General features: G+C 45.1%; 1 protein-coding gene across 2 annotated transcripts in view; it reads right to left on the reverse strand.

Annotated features, from left to right (window-relative positions):
• Positions 1-4,521: 4,521 nt before the first annotated feature.
• The window catches only part of LOC119973214 (chloride anion exchanger-like), a 146,472-nt gene continuing 129,560 nt past the window's right edge, over positions 4,522-21,433 (reverse strand). For both annotated transcript variants that reach the window (XM_038810873.1, XM_038810874.1), the window contains 2 exons: positions 6,190-6,249; positions 4,522-6,101 (listed from right to left, as the gene is read on the reverse strand). In XM_038810873.1, the coding sequence (XP_038666801.1) occupies positions 6,078-6,101; positions 6,190-6,249 (84 nt within the window). In that variant the 3' untranslated portion in view covers positions 4,522-6,077. The remainder of the gene's footprint in view (positions 6,102-6,189; positions 6,250-21,433) is intronic.

Genomic DNA, 21,433 nt, shown 5'->3' on the forward strand with positions numbered 1-21,433 from the left:
AGCCTATCAGGAGAAAACAGCAGCAGCCAGAGCAGTGGTACCACGGCTGGCTCTGATGTTCAGCAGGGAGGGTCAAAGCGCAGAAGAGCAACAGTCATAGGGGACTCTGTGGACATGAATGGGACTCCAGAATGGTATGTTGCCTCCCTGGTGCCAAGGTTCAGGATGTCTCCGAACGGGTACCGGCATCCTGAATGGAGAGGGCAAACAGGCAGAGATCGTTGTACATATTGGTACTAACGACATAGGCAGGAAGGGGCACGAGGTCCTGCAGCAGGAGTTCAGGGGGCTAGGCAGAAAGTTAAAAGACAGGACCTCTAGGGTTGTAATCTCGGGATTACTCCCTGTGCCATGTGCCAGTGAGGCTAGAAATAGGAAGATAGAGCAGCTAAACACGTGGCTAAACAGCTGGTGTAGGAGAGAGGGTTTCCATTATCGGGATCACTCTTCCGGGGCAGGGGTGACCTGTATAAGAAGGACGGGTTGCATCTAAACTGGAGAGGCATAAATATCATGGCCATGAGGTTTGCTACTGTCACACTGGAGGGTTCAAACTAGTATGGCAGGGAGGTGGGTACCGGTCAGAAGGTTTTCACCTGAGGGAGAACTCGGGAATAGGGCCAGTATGCCTCTGAGGAAAAGCAGACAGGGAGATGTTGCTAAAAACAGCGGGTCTGGTGGCCTGAAGTGCATATGTTTTAATGCAAGAAGTATTATGGGTAAGGCAGATGAACTTAGAGGTTAGATTAGTACTTGGAACTTTGATGTTGTTGCCATCACAGAGACATGGTTGAGGGAAGGACAGGATTGGCAGCTAAACGTTCCAGGATTTAGATGTTTCAGGCGGGATAGAGGTAAAAGGGATGGCGGAGTTGCGCTCCTGGTTAGGGAGAATATCACAGCTCTACGACGGGAGGACACCTCAGAGGGCAGCGAGGTAGAGATCAGGAATAAGAAGGGTGCAGTCACAATGTTGGGGGTTTACTACAGGCCTCCCAACAGCCATCGGGAGATAGATGAGCACATAGGTAGACAGATTTTGGAAACGAGTAAAAACAACAGGGTTGTTGTGATGGGAAACTTCAACTTCCCCAATATTGACTGGGGCTCACTTAGTGCCTGGATGGGGCAGAGTTTGTAAGGAGCATCCAGGAGGGCTTCTTAAAACAATACGTAGACAGTCCATCTAGGGAAGGGGCTGTACTGGACCTGTTATTGGGGAATGAGCCTGGCCAGGTGGTAGAAGTTTCAGTGGGGGAGCATTTTGGGAACAGACCACAATTCAGTAAGTTTTAAAGTGCTGGTGGACAAGGATAAGAGTGGTCCTAGGGTGAATGTGCTAAATTGGGGGAAGGCTAATTATAACAATATTAGGCGGGAACTGAAGAACCTAGATTGGGGGCGGATGTTTGAGGGTAAATCAACATCTGATATGTGGAGGCTTTCAAATGTCAGTTGAAAGGAATTCAGGACCGGCATGCTCCTGTGCGGAAGAAGGATAAATACGGCAAATTTCGGGAACCTTGGATAACGAGAGATATTGTAGGCCTCGTCAAAAAGGAAAAGGAGGCATTTATCGGGCTTGAAGGCTGGGAACAGACAAAGCCTGTGTGGAATATAAGGAAAGTAGGAATGAACTGAAGCAAGTGGACAGATATATGAACGGGCGGGGAACAGAGGGAAGTAGATCCTTGGAAAATAGGCAACAGGTTTAGATAAAGGATCTGGATCGGCACAGGCTGGGAGGGCTTAAGGGCCTGTTCCTGTGCTGTAATTTTCTTTGTTCTTTGTTCTTTAAGGAGTCAGGAGGGCTAGAAAAGGTCATAAAATGTCATTGGCAAATAGGGTTAAGGAAAATCCCAAGGCTTTTTACACGTACATAAAAAGCAAGCGGGTAGCCAGAGAAAGGGTTGGCCACTGAAGGATAGGCAAGGGAATCTATGTGTGGAGCCAGAGGAAATGGGCGAGGTACTAAATGAATACTTAGCATCAGTATTCACCCAAAGAGAAGGAATTGGTGGATGTTGAGTCTGGAGAAGGGTGTGTAGATAGCCAGGGTCACATTGAGATCCAAAAAGACGAGTGTTGGGCGTCTTGAAAAATATTAAGGTCGATAAGTCCCCAGGGCCGGATGGGATCTACCCCAGAATACTGAAGGAGGCGAGAGAGGAAATTGTTGAGGCCTTGACAGAAATCTTTGGATCCTCACTGTTTTCAGGTGATGTCCCGGAGGACTGGAGAATAGCTAATGTTGTTCCTTTGTTGAAGAAGGGAAGTAAGGATAATCCAGGGAACTACAGGCCGGTGAGCCTTACGTCAGTGGTAGGGAAATTACTTGAGAGAATTCTTCGAGACAGGATCTACTCCCATTTGGAAGCAAATGGACGTATTAGTGAGAGGCAGCATGGTTTTGTGAAGGGGAGGTCGTGTCTCACTAACTTGATAGAGTTTTTCAAAGAAGTCACAAAGATGATTGATGCAGATAGGGCAGTGGGTGTTGTCTACATGCGACATGGCCCACCATTTTTTGGCCTTAACTACTTCCTGTGCTAACGAATTCCACAGGCATTCGCTGGGTGAAGATATTTCTCCTCATCTCTGTCCTAAATGGTTCTGCTCTGAATCCTTTGACTGTGACCCCTGGTTCTGGACACACACACCATTGGTAAAATCCTTCCTGCAACTACCTTGTCTAGTCTTGTGAGAATTGTATAGGTTTCTATAAGATACTCCCTCTTTGAACTCCAGCCAATACATCCTAACCGATTCAATCTCTCCTCATAGGTCTGTCCTGCCACTCCAGGAGTCAGTCTGATAAACCTTTGCTGCACTCACAGTATCACAGAATAATACAGCGCAGAAGAGGCCCTTCGGCCATCAAGTCTGCACCGGTGCATGAAAAACACCTGGCCTGTCTACCTAATTCTTTGAGGAAGTGACAAAGTTAATTGTTGAGGGAAGGGCTGTAGATGTCATATACATGGACTTCAGTAAAGCATTTGATAAAGTTTCCCATGTCAGGTTGATGGAAAAAGTGAAGTCGTATGGGGTTCAGGGTGTACTAGCTAGATGGATAAAGAACTGGCTGGGCAACAGGAGACAGAGAGTAGTGGTGGAAGGGAGTGTCTCAAAATGGAGAAGTGTGACTAGTGGTGTTCCACAGGGATCCGTGCTCGGACCACTGTTGTTTGTGATATACATAAATGATCTGGACGAAGGTATAAGTGGTCTGATGAGCAAGTTTGCAGATGATACTAAGATTTGTGGAGTTGCAGATAGCGAGGCGGAAATATAGATAGATTGGAGAGTTGGGCAGAGAAATGGCAGATGGAGTTCAATCCAGGCAAATGCGAGGTGATGCATTTTGGAATATCTAACTCAAGAGCTGACTATATGGTCAATGGAAGAGTCCTGGGGAATATTGATGTACAGAGAGATCTGGGAGTTCAGGTCCATTGTACCCTGAAGGTGGCAACGCAGGTCGATAGAGTGGTCAAGAAAGCATACAGCATGCTTGCCTTCATCGGACAGGGTATTGAGTACAAGAGTCGGCAGGTCATGTTACAGTTGTATCGGGAAAAGTTTAAGGGAGATGTGCGTGGAATGTTTTTTACGCAGAGGGTGGTGGGTGCCTGGAATGCTTTGCCAGCGGAGGTGGTAGAGGCGGGTACGATAGCATCATTTAAGATGCATCTAGACAGATATATGAACGGGTGGGGAACAGAGAGAAGTAGACCTTGGAAAATAGACAACAGGTTTAGATAAAGGATCTGGATCGGCGCAGGCTGGGAGGGCCGAAGGGCCTGTTCCTGTGCTGTAATTTTCTTTGTTCTTTGTTCTAATCCGATTTGCCAGCACTTGGCCCATAGCCTTGAATGTTATAACATGCCAAGTGCTCATCCAGGTATTTTTTAAATGCTGTGAGGCAGCCCACCTCTACCACCCTCCCAGACAGTGCATTCCAGACCGTCAGCACCCTCTGGGTAAAAAGGTTTCCCTCAAACTTCCTGCCCTTGAACTTGTCTCCCCTCAAAATTAACCCCTCAACTAAAGGGAACAGCTGCTTCCTATCCACCCTGTGCATGCCGCTCATAATCTCATACACCTTGATCAGGTCGCTGTAGCGAGAACATCCTTTTTCAGATAAGGAGACCAAAATTGTACACAATATTCCAGACGTAGCCTCACCAAGGCCCTAAATAAGTGAAGAAAGACATCCCTGCTCCTGTACTTAATACCGTGGCTACCAGGGCAGATCAAAGGCTAGGAATCCTGTGGTGAGTAACTCACCTCCTGACCTCCCCAAAGCCTGTCCACCATCTGCAAGGCACAAGTCAGGAGTGTAATGGAATACTCTCCACTTTCCTAGATGAGTGTAGCTCCAACAACACTCTAGAAGCTTGATACCATCCAGGACAAATCGGCTCGCTTGATTACTCCCCCTTCCACAAACATTCAAACCCTTCGCCATCAACGAACATCTACAAGGTGCACTGCAGTAACTCACCAAGGTTCCTTAGACAGCACCTTTAAAACCCACGACGATTACCAGGACAAGAGCAGCAGAAAGCTGGGAACCCAACCACTTGGAGGTTCCCCTCCAAGTCACTCACCATCCTGACTTGGAAATATATCAGCGTTCCTTCATTGGCGCTGGGATAAAAACCTGAAACTCCCTCCCTCACTGCACAGTGGGTTTACCTACACCTCAAGGACTGCAATGATTCAAGAATTCTACCTTCTGAAGGGCAACTAGGAATGGGCAATAAATGCTGGCCTAACCAGCGATGCCCACATCGTGTAAATGAATTCCCACTCCTAATTTATGGCCATTCAGATAATAATCTCCCTTCTCGTTTTTGCCACCAAAGTAGGTAATCTCGCATTAATCCAAATTACACTGCACCTGCCCACTCACTCAACTTGTCCAAATCACACAGAAGACTCTTCAACCTCCTTACAGCTCATTCTCCCACCCAACTTTGTGTCATCTGAAAATTTGGAGATATTATATTTTGATCTCTCATATAACTCAAAAATATATATATATTGGGGTCCTAGGACTGATTCTTGCAGTACCCCACTAGTCACTGCCTGCCAATTTGAAAATGATCCATTAATTCCTACTCTTTGTTTCCTGTCTGCCAACCAGTTTTCTATCCATCTCAATACACTATCCCAAATCCCATGTAACCCCTAGTTCCATCACACCCTAGTTAGGGCAGCTCGGTAGCATAGTGGTTAGCACAATTGCTTTACAGTTCCAGGGTCCCAGGTTCGATTCCCGGCTTGGGTCACTGTCTGTGCCGAGTCTGCACGTTCTCCCCATGTGTGCGTGGGTTTCCTCCGGGTGCTCCGGACGATGTGGGTGAAAGTGACACTCAGTATTTATTGTCCATCCCTGGTTGCCCTCTGAGCTTTGAGAATTAACCACAGAGGATGATATTACTTGTAAACAGGATATGAATGTCAGATTTCAGGATAGTTTCTGGATAATAATCAGATTAGTTGAATTCAGTTTTATATCTTGTCATGTTGCCGTTTGTCCTCTGGAGAGCTAACCTACCTAGAAGATCAAGAAAGATGATTGGCCATCTACGACCAACAAAAATTCCTTCCATAAATAGCTTTCTGTTGATTAACCTTACAAATGTATGTAGTGTGTTTTTTTACAATGCAGCATGGACGAGGAAGAATGAAAAAATGAAATTACTGGACGGAGTTGATGTAGATATTGGAGCACAATAGCAAGTGTATGAGTAGACCAGTCTCATATTAATGGGTCCAATTATATTAGAACTGTTACAGATATATTTATGAACCAACCTCATACGGGCTGTGGTGGGTCACTCGTAGGAGACTAGCTATAAAGAAACAATGTCAAATCTTTGTCTTACAATTACAAATATACATTGATTAGCTAAAGTTTCAATATAATCCATCATTGTAGCAGAACAAATTCAGCACATAAATTAATGTGAAGTGATGGTCCTTCCCAGATGTTGCTTAGTTTTTAATAATGTGCTTCACACACTTGTTGCACTAGTTTTCTATTCATATTTCAAAGACTCAGCCAATCAGAACTGTGTATCCAATTGCACCTGAAGATAAAACAGATAATGGAGCCATTAACTTGGAAAAAATAATATTTGTCTACTAAAACATATGAAGGATATGTTTCCAACTCACCAAACAGGTCCTCTTTTTTAACTCTCCTTCAGAATTTAACATTTCCTTAGTCTCGTTTACCTACAGGCAATATTAAAGGAAACTGTAATCTGATTGTATCAGCACTCATCTATTGTTCCATTTTGCTAAGTGCATGACGACACATGTGCTCAATATTGTAATAACAATGAAGATGACTAAAACTTGATATTTCATAGTGTTACACTTTCAATGTTCATTATTGCAGTAGCTTTATGATAGGTTATTGATTTGTCAATTCATTGATTTATTGGTGTCTTCAGGTACTGATTGATTGCATAGCTAGAGAATAGAATTATTCAAATTGCCATGATTGTGAAAAGTCAGTATTTCAGATATTGAATTAACTGTTGAACTTTAAGTTCATGTCTGTAGAAATTCATGTAATGGTATTGACTGGGATGTAAAGAGTTAACACGTTAATGCTTCTTACCACTAGAGGGAAAGGATTCTGGGAATCACGTGTCAGGAGAGAGCTGGATAAGATAGTGAGGCATGAGAGAGAGAGCAGTTGTATTTGAGAAAGCCTGCTAGTTAGAGATAGCATAGTTTAATAGAGAAACCTTCTACTTTAGGAATGGGATCGAATCTTAGTTAGTAGTGTAATAAATATATAGTTTTGTTTGTTAACAAAGCTTTGTGTTCTTTATTCAACACTACGCATCCGAGCCATCCAGGTAAAGCAAAATAGAGAACACAACAATTCAGACATTGTTTCAATGAATGTAGACCATTGTATTTCAGTGCATTTAGTAATAAGAATGTATCAAATAATTAGTTACAGCAATGTCTGTGGCCAGTAGTGGCTTGTGAAAACCTATTCACATGAGGTGGCGCATGTAGACACTGAATTATTCCTGATTGATACCAGTCAATCTTAAATAATGGCCAATGTTTGATTAATAAATTGTACTCTTAAATAACAGACATCTTTTTGAACAAATCAGCAGGTCTCAGCTGAGAATCAGAAACCAATGAGAGTAAATTAGGGATTAGACCATAGATAAGAATTCCCTTAAAGGTAAGATCTCATGGTCAAGGTTTCATTACTAAATTCCTGCCTTCCTGAATTCTTGAATCATCTATCTGTTTGTTTGTGTTTCTTTATGCTTTTATGTTTAATGTTTGTTTTGCCATGTGTTTGACCCTTATGTGTATTGTTTGATATTTAGTTTCTAAGTCTTGATTCAGTTCTTATTCTAGTGTCTTCAAGTGAATAATTAGCAATAAAGTTGTATTTTTGACATGTCCAATCAACCGGACTATCAGCTCTCATTAGAAGATAAAATAAGGGATCCTACAATTTGGTGTGTCAGCCACAACGGCTAAGAGGACGAGACCAAACACCACAATGCAGCATCGGCAGTGGATCGGCAGAACCGAGGAAAGAGACCCTCACATCCGCAGCCATTTAGAGTCGAGTGACCTCCTACGCACTTGTTACGAACATGTCCGGGTTCAAATTTGCTCAAGTCCAGCACTATAGATATATAGATTGCAATCCCGTCAACTAGACAATAGTCTATGACTTGCTGCTCGGGGTTAGAAAATACTATTTCAGAATTGAAATGGTAGCTGGAAATCCTTGGAAGATATTAAAAGTATTAAAAGGGTCTGGGGGGAAACAACACAGATGAAAGACCAATTGAAAGTACTGTCCAAACAGGTCCAGACAAGAGAAATACAAACTTGTATTGTCTAGTCAAGGTTAGGATTATAGCTTGCAGTTTGGCAGTGATCCAATTTGAATTCTTCAGAACATGTTACAAGTTAAGGTTTCTTTCAAATTTTGTTAAATAACAATTTAAGTAAATTGTCTGGCAGAACCTGAGGGTACATGAGAAAATGTAGAGAAAAAAATCCCACGAAGGGTTAACAGTTTTCAGCAAAAGAAGTTTGAAATGTTTGAAATAGGCTTTATCAAACAGGCGTTAAGAAAACAGCTTGTAACAGCTCAAGATGTAAAACTGATGCCTGTCTTTCAAGTTAAAGCAGATGGAACTTTTAGTTACCTGAAGGGAAACATATTTTGCACCTTCTTGGAAGTTAATTATTTCAGTGAGCTGTTAAAAAAGAATTGCCAGGATCTTCAGTTGAACTAGGTGACAAATGTTTAGATGTGAAATCCTGGTGACACCAGTTGAATATGGGAAGCTGGAGACGATGTGTCCACGAGAGTACAAGTTAACACCAAATCGGGGTCAGAGTTCTGACAGCACTATTTGGTAATAAAGCAACTTTAGAAGTGAAAGGAACTGGATGTAACACCCCTCTAGGATCAAAGCACTTTTGAACATTACAAGGGAAAAAATGTAATCAGAGTTCAATGAACTAAAGCCATGCTCAACATGAATACGTAGTCATGTTAGAAGTAATTAAGATTAAAACACTGAACAGTCAAGAGCAAAACAAAGTTACTATACAATAATGTCATATAAACTTAATAACTGCTAGAAGGGCAATATAAACCCTATATTGATAGCAGCCAGCAGTCATCTCTCATAGCTGCCCTCAGTCATGGGGTGGCTAGGACATCAAAACTGAGAAGAACAGCGAATCCATTTGAGGAAGACCAAAAGTTAAAGAAGAAAGATTGTCAAGGCAAATCTGAAGGTCTAACAACTGATCAGGAGAATCCAAAGAAAATATCTTTTTTACTTTTCTGTAGACAGTGATTTTATTTTTTTTAAAAGAAAATAAATAAATAAAATAACTTAAAATTTTAACCTGAAACAGTGGTTATTACAAAGTCTACTTAGCAACGCGGGACCCAGGATCGAAGCTACTAAGTGGTAAGTAGATAAAATCTTCTATGAAGATCTGGGTTATACCGGGGGATAACTTGAAACACTAGTTTGAACCGAATAGCACCCACCTAAGTCTGCATAGGAGTCAGGGAGTGAGAGTCCCTGTTCACCATTTAGAATGTCTCCACTATTCAGACTCTTTCTGGTATCGGGGGAATTCTAAGAATAGTGGTGAGTTTTTTTACTTCACCCCCCAGAAACGTATGTGTTGAAATTATTCGAAATAAGGTTGAAGTTTTCTGTCAAAATTGTAAGCTTTGAGCAAACAGCTAACAAAACCAGGAGTCATGTTTTTCTGGCCAGAGGATTTCAGGATATTTGTGATCAACAAGCAGGAATTTTAATCCGGATACAAATTCACACATGTAACAGTGAGATCATTTTAATTTAATAGGATTTATTGGAATTTGGGATATCCAAAATGATTGTAGCCAATCCTGTGTTGCATTGATCTTGTGTTAAAAATTCTTATTAGGTTTAAAAAGAATTATTCCAAGGGCAGCATGGTGGCGCAGTGGGTTAGCACTGCTGCCTCATGGTGCTGAGGTGCAAGGTTCGATCTCGGCTCTGGGTCACTGTCCGCGTGGAGTTTGCACATTCTCCCCGTGGGTTTCGCCCCCACCAGCCAAAATATGTGCAGGATAGGTGGATTGGCCACAGTAAATTGCCCCTTAATTGGAAAAAAAAATGAATTGGGTACTATAAATTTTAAAAAAAAGAATTATTCCTAACACAACTTACACAAGAAAAAATACAGAAACATTCTAAGATCGGAGTGTATAGTAGCAATTATTAATGACAAGGGGTAACCTGATCATGTTGTCTTCTTAGGTCGAAACAAAGACGTGGCAACGTAATGACGCCCAGTTGAAAACTTTGACTCCGTCCCATTTTCAAATGAGCAAAGAATTAACCCTTGCCTGTTCTTTAAAACTTTATTTTGATTCTCCTCCTTTTTCACATTTTCTTCAAAATTTATACCCATCAACAATCAACGGTAATGAATACAATGTCAATCCCTTTATCAACAACAACAACCCCATCCCCCCAACAACCACCAAACAAGAGCCCACATGTCAACTATTATGGGCCAGGGTTTAGTAAACTCCCAAAGTATATCATGGAGTTCACCTGACCTACAACTGTTTATTAATTTTGGTTACAATGAGTCTGCCTTTCAGGTATTATTCAACAGAGGCCTTCAGCACTCTCAATCAAAAACAAGTTTTATTCTATGAATTTAGTTAACATTTTTATAAATACACAAGTCAGCATTTTTATCAATGACAAACATAAATACCCCACACAGCTACAGTAATCTATGTATAACCTTAATAAATTCCCCTCTTTAACTTTAACAACAAGATCTCATAAACCAGTATCCGCTTTTCAAAGGTGTGGCCCAGCACACAGCACTCAAGACCTGGTATGGATGCTCTTGTTTCCTTTCCAAAACAGCAGGTTAGAATTACTTCCAGAAAGCAATTATTTATTTTAAGTTATCAAGTAATCTGGAAACAGCTTTTAAACTGAAGATAGAGAAACATGCTCTTTCTGAGTACAGCAGCCAAAATGTGAAAACGAAAGCAAAAACTCAGAGCCATAAACAAGCCCTAAACCAAAGCGAAAGTAAAACCAACTCCCAGTGCCACAGCCCAGCTCCACCCACACAATGACATCACTGAAGCCATGTGATAGGACAAACACATTTCTTAAAGGGTCACTTACATGGCACAACACAAACATAAAATAAAAAAAGGAATCAGGAATCACCCATAGTCATCATCAACATACACAAGATTAAAACACTCAATCCCCCCCCCCCCCACCCGTGTTCGATGTTATCCAATTCTTTAAAGTGCATAATGAATAACGCCATGAACTCCTTTCTTCCCCTCAGTTCAAACTTAACCTTCTCAAGAGTTAAGTATTTCAGCAGGTCCCCCCACCATGCCAGGGCGCAGGATGGAGAGGTTGACCTCCACTGCAACAGAATCCGCCTTCGGGCAATCTATCTGCCTCCGCATCCGCTTCCAACTCCGGCTGGTCCAATACCATGAATATGGCCTCCCGTGGGCCCGGGTCAAGTTTCACGTGCACCACCTTAGAGATTACCCGAAAATCCTCCAGCTTTGGACAGGACCAAAACATATGAACGTAGTTTGCGGTGCCCCCCTGCAACGTTCACACACATCTTCTATCCCCTCAAAGAACCGGCTCATCCTTGTCCCTGTGAGGTGTGCTCTATATACCACCTTCAGCCCCAACCTTGTGCTCGAGGTGGAGGCATTCACTCTCCGGTCCATCTCACACCAGAACCCCTCCTCCATATCCTCTCCTAACTCTTCCCCCACTTTGCTTTGATCCCTTCCAGCGGTGCCTTCTCCTCTTCCAAAATAGCCCCATAAACCGCCCATAAACTTTGTGTGGGCGAATAAAACCCCACACACTACCCCCTTTTCCAGTCCCCCTGTCGTCAGCACCTCCTCCTGCAATGTGGAGGCCGGATCCACCAGGTAGCTCTGTATCTCCTTCTTGGCAGTGTCTCAAACCTGCATGTATCTAAATATTTCCCCCTGCTCCATGCCATACTTTGCACCTTGCTCCTTCAATCCCGCAAACCGACCACTAGAAACAAATCCTTTAGTGCCCTAACTCCCTACTCCTCCATCTCCAAAAATTCCCATCCCACTTCCCTGGCTCAAATCTGTGATTCTCCCGAATCAGCATTTCCCTTGACCCTGCCCCTAACCTAAAGTGCTGGCGAAACTGCCTCCAGATTCTCAACAACACTATTACTACCGGAGTCCCGGAGTATTTCCCCGGGGCCATCGGGAGCGGTGCTGTTGCTAGCGCCTTCAATACCGACTCCCTACACAAACTCTCCTCCAATCTGACCCACTGAAAATCTACAACTCTGACCCAGCTCCTTCTTCACTTTCAACGCCCAGTAATAATACATGTCGTTCGGAAGACCAAACCCCCCAACCTGCCTTCCCTTCTGTAGTAGCACCTTTCTAACTCTGGCCACCTTCCCTCCCCATATGAATGAAGTAATCATTCCTTCAATCTCTCTAAAAATGGGCATGTGGCAGGAAGATCAGCAGGCATTGGAAAATAAACAAAAATCGCGCCAACACATTCATTTTAACCGCCTGTACCAGACCTGCCAGTGACAGAGGGAGACCATCCCACCTTGCCAGATCAACTTTCATCCTCCCCACCAAACTAGAAGTGTTGTACCTACTGAGCCCCCCCACAAACCCGAGCAACCTGCACCCAGCAGGTATCTAAAGTGAGTCCCTGCCCGACGGAATGGCAGCCCAATGTTACAAAAGAGTTTCATCCCTCTCACAAACCCCTTCTGATCTTCACCTATCACCTTTGGGAGGCACTCCTCCATCCTACCCGTCAGTACCTTTCCAACACCTTTCCGTCCACATTCAAAAGTGATATGGGCCTATACGACCCACATTCCATTGAATCCTTATCCTTCTTAAGCCAGAGGGAAATCGATGCCTGCCCCAAAGTTTATGGTAACACCCCCTTCCATATCACCTCCTCAAACATCCCCGCCATCAGCGGTGCCAGCTGATCCTTGAATTCTTTCTAACATTCCACCAGAAATCCATCAAGCCCTCCGACTGTACCCTCCCAATCGCATCTTTTATCTCCTGCTCCACTATCACCCCTTCCAATGTCGCCCTGTTCCCCCTCCCCTAACCTTAGGTACTCCAGCCCATCTAGGAATTCCTGCATCTCCTGGTCTTCCCCAGATGGCTCCGACCTATACAACCTCTCATAAGATTCCACGAAGACCTTATGAATCTGATCTGGAGCCACTACCAACTTCCCTGCCCTGTCCCGCAACTGAACAATTTCCCTTGCCTCCGCCTCCCTCCGAAGCTGACCTGCTAACATTCTGTCCATGCTCGTAAACAGCACCTTGCTCGTCTTAATTGGCGCACGGCCTTCCTGGTAAATAGTCAAAGCTCGCCTGTCGTTACTTCCTCTTTTCCAACTTCGCTGGAAAGCTTCTGCATTACTCCTATCTACCTCCAACATCGCATCTATTACACTCTGATGTTCCAACCTCTCCTCTTTGTCCACCCCAGCCTTAAACGAGATCGCCTCACACCTCACCACCACCTTTGGAGCCTCCCAGACAACCGCCTTCGACACCTCCACCGTGCAGTTAAAACCTACATATTCCTCAATTACTTTCTCAATTTTATCACAGAACCCTCGTTTCCCCAACAGTCTCACATCTAATTTCCAGCCCGGCCTCTGTACTATCCCCTTCTCCAGTACTGTATTGAATGTAACGGGGAGATGGTTGCATTTTCTCTTATTGGAGATGGTCATTGCCTTGAACTTGAATGGCATGAATGTTACTTGTTGCTTATAAAACCAAGCCGGAATACTGTCCAGATCTTGCTGTATATGGCCAATAACAGCTTCAGTATCTGAAGAGTTACAAAGGGGCAGCAGGGTAGCATGGTGGTTAGCATAAATGCTTCACAGCTCCAGGGTCCCAGGTTCGATTCCCGGCTGGGTCACTGTCTGTGTGGAGTCTGCACGTCCTCCCCCTGTGTGCGTGGGTTTCCTCCGGGTGCTCCGGTTTCCTCCCACAGTCCAAAGATGTGCGGGTTAGGTGGATTGGCCATGCTAAATTGCCCGTAGTGTCCTAAAAAAAGTAAGGTTAATGGGGGGGTTGTTGGGTTACGGGTATAGAGTGGATACGTGGGTTTGAGTAGGGTGATCATGGCTCGGCACAACATTGAGGGCCGAAGGGCCTGTTCTGTGCTGCACTGTTCTATGAATGTCATTTCATTTCATTTTCATGGTGCTGAACTTTATTTTCTTAAGACTGAGAAACCCAGCCATGTCGCTAACCCAAGTCTCTACACTCGGCGGCTTCGAGTCCCTCCGCATTAACAAGATCCGTCTCCGGGCTACCAGGGAGGCAAAGGCCAGAACGTCGGCCTCTTTCACCCCCTGAACTCCCGGATCTTTCGACACTCCAAAAATCACTACTTCCAGACTCAGCACCACCCGTGTTTTTAGTACCGTGGACATTGCCTGAGCAAAATCCTGTAAAACCCTCTAGGCTTCAGGCATGCCCAAAACATGTGGACATGATTTGCTGGTCTTCCCGCGCACCTCGCACACCTATCCTTAACCCCGAAGAACTTACTCATCCTAGCCACTGTCATGTGTGCCCGGTGGACTACCTTAAATTGTAACAATTAAATTGTTAAATTGTATTAACCCTGCTTAGGGCCCATAGACCCGCCTCTATCTCTCCTCCGAGCTCGTCCTACCACTTGCCCTTAAGCTCCTCCACCGGGGTTTCCTCCACCTCCGAAATCTTCTGGTAAATATCCAATACCTTCCCCTCTCCCACCCAGGTGCTGGAGACTACTCTATCCTGCATCCCTCGTGGCGGCAGCAGGGGAAAGGCCGGCACCTGTTTTCTCAGAAAGTTTCGCACCTGCAAATACCTAAAACCATTCCCTGCTGGCAATTTAAATTTATCCTCCAAAGCTTTCAAGCTGGGAAAGCTCCCGTCTATAAATAGATCCCCCATCCTTCCAATTCCTGCCCTCTGCCAACTTCGGAACCCGCCATCTAGCCTACCCTGTACAAACCTGTGGTTATTATAAATCGGGGTCCAAATCGATGCTCCCTCCACACTCATATAAATCCTCCATTGCCCCCAGATCCTCAGAGCCGCCACTACCACCGGACTTGTTGAGTATCGGGCCGGCGAGAACGGCAGAGGTTCCGTTACCAGTGCTCCCAAACTGGTGTCTTTGCATGATGCCGCCTCCATCCGTTCCTATGCCCACTCCTCCCCCACTACCCACTTCCTAATCATGGCTATATTGGCCGTCCAGTAGTAATTGTAGAAGTTCGGCAGCGCCAACCCACCCTCCCCTGGACTGCGCTCCAGCAACACTTTCTTCACTCGTGGGGTTTTACTCGCCCACACAAAGCCTGAAATAATCTTATTCACCCACTTGAAAAAGGCCTTGGGGATGAAGATGGGGAGGCACTGAAAGACAAACAGAAATCTGGGGAGGACCGTATAAACATTTAAAATTATGAAGGGAATAGATAGGATAGATGCGGGCAGGTTGTTTCCACTGGCGGGTGACAGCAGAACTAGGGGGCATAGCCTCAAAATAAGGGGAAGTAGATTTAGGACTGAGTTTAGGAGGAACTTCTTCAGCCAAAGGGTTGTGAATCTATGGAATTCCTTGCCCAGTGAAGCAGTTGAGGCTCCTTCATTACATGTTTTTAAGGTAAAGATAGATAGTTTTTTGAAGAATAAAGGGATTAAGGGTTGTGGTGTTCGGGCCGGAAAGTGGAGTTGAGTCCACAAAAGATCAGCCATGATCTAATTGAATGGCGGAGCAGGCTCGAGGGGCCAGATGGCCTACTCCTGCTCCTAGTTCTTATGTTCTTATGTTCTTATGTTCCAAGGTCTGTACCTTCCCTGCCAGTGATAGCGGGAGCATGTCCCATCTCTTAAAGTCCCCTTCCATTTGTTTGACCAACCAGGATAGGTTTAACTTGTGCAGTACCTCCCATTTCTGGGCCACCTGGATTCTCAGATATCAAAAGCTCTTCCCTACCATTCTAAGCAGCAGCTCTCCCAGTCTTTTCTCCTGTCCTCTTGTCTGGATCACAAACATCTCGCTTTTCCCATGTTCAATTTATACCCCAAAATATTGCCAAATTCCCCCAAGATTCGCATTACTTCCCCCATCCCTTCCAACGGGTCCAAAATGTACAAGAGCAGGTCATCTGCGTAGAGAGAGACCAGTGCTCCACCCCCAAGAACCAGCCCTTTCCAGTTCCTAGAGGCTCTTAACGCCATGGCCAATGGCTCTATGGCCAGAGCAAACAGTAACAGGGAGAGGGGGCACCCTTGCCTCGTACCGCGGTTTAGTTTAAAATACCCCGACCTCAGCCGGTTCGTACGCACACTCGCTACTGGGGCCTGATAGAGCAATCGCACCCAGTCAATCAAGCCCTCACCAAACCCAAACCTTCCCAGCGCCTCCCACAGGTAATTCCACTCTGTCCGATCAAAAGCCTTCTCCGCATCCATCGCTACCACCATCTCCGCCTCCTCTCCTTCTGAGGGCATCATAATAAAATTTAGAGGCCTTCGAACATTGGCCTTGAGTTGCCTGCCCTTTACAAATCCCGACTGGTCTTCCCCTTGTGGTGATCACAAGTTAACTAGATGCAATACAACTGAGCAAACACTAGAGGGGGCAATGGAGAGCCATATAAATAGACGGGGACAGGAAGTGAGGACACACTTCACTAAGGGCAGAACTTGGAGCAACACAGATACAAGACACACGCCAGCTAGGAACACTGAAGGTAACTTTAGGAAACAGCTCTGAAGAGAGAACGAACTCAAAATAAAGCATCTTCTCCACATTTGAGACTACGAGCTTTATTAAGACACGAGTAACAACACATGGTACCCAGGAGTGGCTTCAGACGCTTACTACAGGACAACTCAGTGGCAGATACAGAAAGCTCAAAATGGCATGGAAATCTCCTACTGGACATTTGACTCAGGAAGACATCGCTGATGGGAGGATGTGGCTTGAATACCCAGAACAACTGGACCTGACTGGCAATGTAAGAGGTATCTGGAAACGCTTTAAACAAATGTTTGATATTCATCTCGTAGCAAATGGAATACCAGATGCCTCCGACAACACTAAAATAGCAATTCTCACCGCAGGGCCTGTAAATAGGAAAGTGTATAATGGATTTAAATACTCAAAAGATGAAGACAGAAACAGCTTACAAACGTTACTAAACAAATTTGAAGAGTACTGTGAGAAATTTTAACAGCAAGACATACTCAGAGTCCAAACTGCACAGAGACTGAGTGATGCAAAACTTAAAAAATCACGAAAAGAACAAGAAATCGCGAATGAAAAGTACAGATCAAAAAGAAGAAATAAAAAGAATTTCTCACAAAGCCAAAACGCTGAAACCCTGTCCAAATCGGGAAGAGAAGATAACTTACGAATTTTGGAAGACCGGTCCTGGTGGGACAAAAAAATTGCTGAAATCCGCGAAAAACGGCAAAAAATGGCGTTGGAGCACATTTTAAGCAAAGAACTACAAATTGTATCTGCGCATGCGCCGGAACCGGAAGCCGCGCATGCGCAGTTTAAAAAAGATCGCGGTGCCGATCGTGATGCGCATGCGCAAGCCGCGCATGCGCAGTCAAAAGAAGTTTTGGTCGCGGATCGTAATGCGCATGCGCACGCCGCGCATGCGCAATGGAAACAAAACCGCACAGTGAAGGAGGAAGGCCGATTTGCGCATGCGCAATGCATTCCTGCGCGTGACGTCATGACGTCTGAGCATCCCGACCACGCCCACTTAAAAGGGAAATGCCCGAAAATTGAAAACAAGACACTTAAAGTGGTAAACACAAATTTTCTTGCCTCAGAACACAGAAAAACGCCTGAACTTACACCAACAGTTAAAAACAACTTGCACAACACCCTGAAAAAAGCAGTCTGCACCACCCAAAGTGAAGAGAACAAAAAGAATTCCGAAACAACAAAAGATGATTTGTTTTTCGAAGAATACTACTCAGACACAGCTGAGTCAGTCGGATATGCTTCTCACAGCATCAGCGACACGGTCGCAAAGTTCAACACGAATCAACTCGTGGTAGAAGAAGCCAACGAAGATGAAATGGGTATCAAAGAATACTACTCAGACATGGAGGAGTTATTTGGACATGCTGATCACAGCATCAGCGACACCGTTGCAAAGCTCAACACGACTCTACTCATGGTAGATGAATCCAACACCATGAGGCCATGGCAGCTCGTCGATACATTGGATGACAGCAATACCCAAGACGAAGACGACGCCACACAGAGAGCACAGGAAGACTCCACAGAGCGAGCGATGACAGGCTCCACAGTGCGAGAAATGAAAGACTCCAAAAGGGATGCAAGCAAACACTCCCTGGCGAACACCATGCATGAACAAGACCATGCAGGTAAACCCGCAGTATCTGAGCAACCGCAAGCAGACTATGAAAGTCTAACAAGCTCACATGAACTAGAAGAAGACAATGCACCTCTACCCACTGCATGCGAAGACAGTGACAAGATGATCACACTCGACGTACAGGATCACAGCGAGACTGACAGTTCTCAGCTTGTCTGTACCGACGCACAGAGCGAGAACAGTAACAAGGTGATCGCACTCGACGTACAGGATCACAGCGAGACTGACAGTTCTCAGTTTGTCTGTACAGAAGCACAGAGTCGGGCCACCCAACAGTCCAGAGCGACGATGCCGAAAGAAAACATGCAGATTCTGACTCCAGACGAGGAGCACCTGGAGTCCAGAGAGACCAAGCCAGAAGAAACCATGCAGATTTTGACTCCAGAAGAGGAGCACCTGGAGTCCAGTGAGATAACATCAACGGAAATCATGAAGATTTCAACTCCAGAAGCGGAGCACCAAGAATCCAGAGACACCGCGTCAAATGAAATTGAGAAGAATTTGACTCCGGAAGAGGAGCACCAAGAAAGCAAAGATGAGGAATCCAATTCTCCACAAATGATTGATGTCACCTGCACCGATGCAACATCAGATCATTCGCACCACTCTCGAGACGAAATGCTCAATGACTCAAATTATCCACTCGGGACACGAATAGAGTATAACAAGAAAAACAAAAAGTCAAAAGAAGCACAGCAGAAACGGGACAAACAACAGCAAGAACAAAAGCAACATGAAGCGCGACAAGACCAACAACAATAGCAAGAAGCACAGCAGAAACGAGAACGACAACAGCAAGAACAAAAGCAACATGAAGCGCGACAAGACAAACACCAAAGTCAGGCACCAAGATAGCGACAACGACAGAAACAAAAACAACAACAAGAACGGCAACGAAAACAACAAAGTCAGGAACAAAGATAGCGACAACACCAAAGACAGAAACGACAAAAACAGCAACAAGTACGGCAACGAAAACAACAAAAACAGGAACGACAGAAACAACAGCAATGAAACAACGACTTGTACGCAATGGTACTACTCGGCACATGAAGGACAATGCCACAGCACACTGCAAAACGATGACAAGACTACAAACATGTCATGGGATGACAACGAATCGCACAAACTCACGTCTGCTCCAGAACGAGCAAGCACACCAGCATCCAAGGCGGATGAGACAATAAATCAACACCACAAGCACAGAAAAAAGGCCATGCCAGTCAACATCAGTGAGGTGACCATGCAAACACCTCGGGATGATGCATTGGGTACTTAAAATAACAAGGAACACCAACAACATTCACAGCGGACTTGCAATATCAATATCACCACGTCATCAACAACAAAAAGAGAAAAAAAAAAAAAGCTCTGAACAAATTCATCAAGTTTGGACTCATAAATGTTTTATTGAGATTGGACATATAACTACATTGGCTTTGTACAGTATGCAATAGCACCATCACCTGTATAGATACGCATATCATAAGTAACTGTTTTCTATAATTTTCTTTAACGATGTACAGCAAATATGTAAAGAGAAAAAGGGGGATGTGGTGATCGTAGATTGACTAGATACAAAACAACTGAGCAAACACCAGAGGGAGAGCTAGAAATACACCGGGACAGGAGGTACAATTTTCTTTAACGATGTACAGAAAATATGTAAAGAGAAAAAGGGGGATGTGGTGATCACAAGTTAACTAGATGCAATACAACTGAGCAAACACTAGAGGGGGCACGGGAGAGCCATATAAATAGACGGGGACAGGAAGTGAGGACACACTTCACTAAGGGCAGAACTTGGAGCAACACAGATACAAGACACACGCCAGCTAGGAACACTGAAGGTAACCTAAGGAAACAGCTCTGAAGAGAGAACGAACTCAAAATAAAGCATCTTCTCCACATTTGAGACTACGAGCTTTATTAAGACACGAGTAACAACACACCCCTATCACCCCCGGGACACAGTCCTCTATCCTTGTGGCCAGAATCTTAGCTAGCAGTTTGGCATCCACATTCAGTAGAGAAATAGGCTGTATGACCCGCATTGTTCCGGCTCCTTCTCCCATTTCAGGATCAGTGAAATTGAGGCCTGCGACATTGTTGGGGGGAGGACTCCCTTCTCTCTTGCTTCGTTAAATGTCCTCAACAGCAGTGGGCTCAATATCTCTGAAAACGTCTTATAGAATTCCACTGGGTAGCCGCGCGACTGATTTCATAGAATTTACAGTGCAGAAGGAGGTCATTCGGCCCATCGAGTCTGCACCGGCTCTTTGAAAGAGCAACCTACCCAAGCCCACACCGCCACCCTATCCCCATAACCCAGTAACACCACCCAACACTAAGGGCAATTTTGGACACGAAGGGCAATTTAGCATGGCCAATCCACCTAACCTGCATTGCTTTGGACTGTGGGAGGAAACCGGAGCACCTGGAGGAAACCCACGCACACACGGGGAGAACGTACAGACTCCGCACAGACAGTGACCCAAGCCTGGAATCGAACCTGGGACCCTGGAGCTGTGAAGCAATTGTGCTAACCACCATGCTACCATGCTGCCCTCCAGCCCCTTGATTATTTCCTCAATCTCAATTGGGGCTCCCAGCTCCTCCATAAGGTCCTTCTCCATCCTCGCGAACCTCAACTGATCCAGAAACTGCCTCATCCCCTCCACCCCAGCCGTGGGTTCCGACTTATATAATTTACTTTAAAAGTCCTTAAACACCTCGCTCACCCCCGCTGGGTCCAGGACAGTATTCCCCTCTCTACTCTTTACTTTACCTATCTCCCTGGCCGCCTCTCTTTTCCTGAGCTGGTGCGCTAACATTCTGCTTGCCTTTTCGCCGTACTCATAGATATTGCCTTCCTCAACTGTTCCAGTGCTTTCCTTGTGGTCAACAACCGAAACGCTGCCTGTAACGTCCACCACTCCCTCAGCAGCCCCGCATTCGGGGCTTCCGAGTATCTCCTGTCCACCTGGAGTATCTCCTCCATTAATCTATCCCTCTCAGCCTGTTCCACCTTTTCTCTGTGGGCCCGTATTGAGATTAATTCCCCTCTGCCTACTGCCTTCAAAGCTTCCCAGACTGTCGCTGCAGAGACCTCCCCCATATCATTTGTTGCCAGTCAGTTCTGGATGGACTTATTAACGCGCCCACAGATCGCTTCATTCCCTAGCAACTCAACATCCAGTCTCCACAGCGGGCGTTGCCCTCTCTCCACAATAACCCGTAGATCCACCCAGTGCAGGGCATGATCCGACACAGCAATTGCCGAGTACTCCGTATCCACCACCTTCGGTATTAGCGCCTTGCTCAGAACAAAAAAGTTGATGCGAGAG

Source organism: Scyliorhinus canicula, chromosome 11, assembly GCF_902713615.1.
Source record: "Scyliorhinus canicula chromosome 11, sScyCan1.1, whole genome shotgun sequence".
Classification (NCBI taxonomy): Eukaryota; Metazoa; Chordata; class Chondrichthyes; order Carcharhiniformes; family Scyliorhinidae; genus Scyliorhinus; species Scyliorhinus canicula.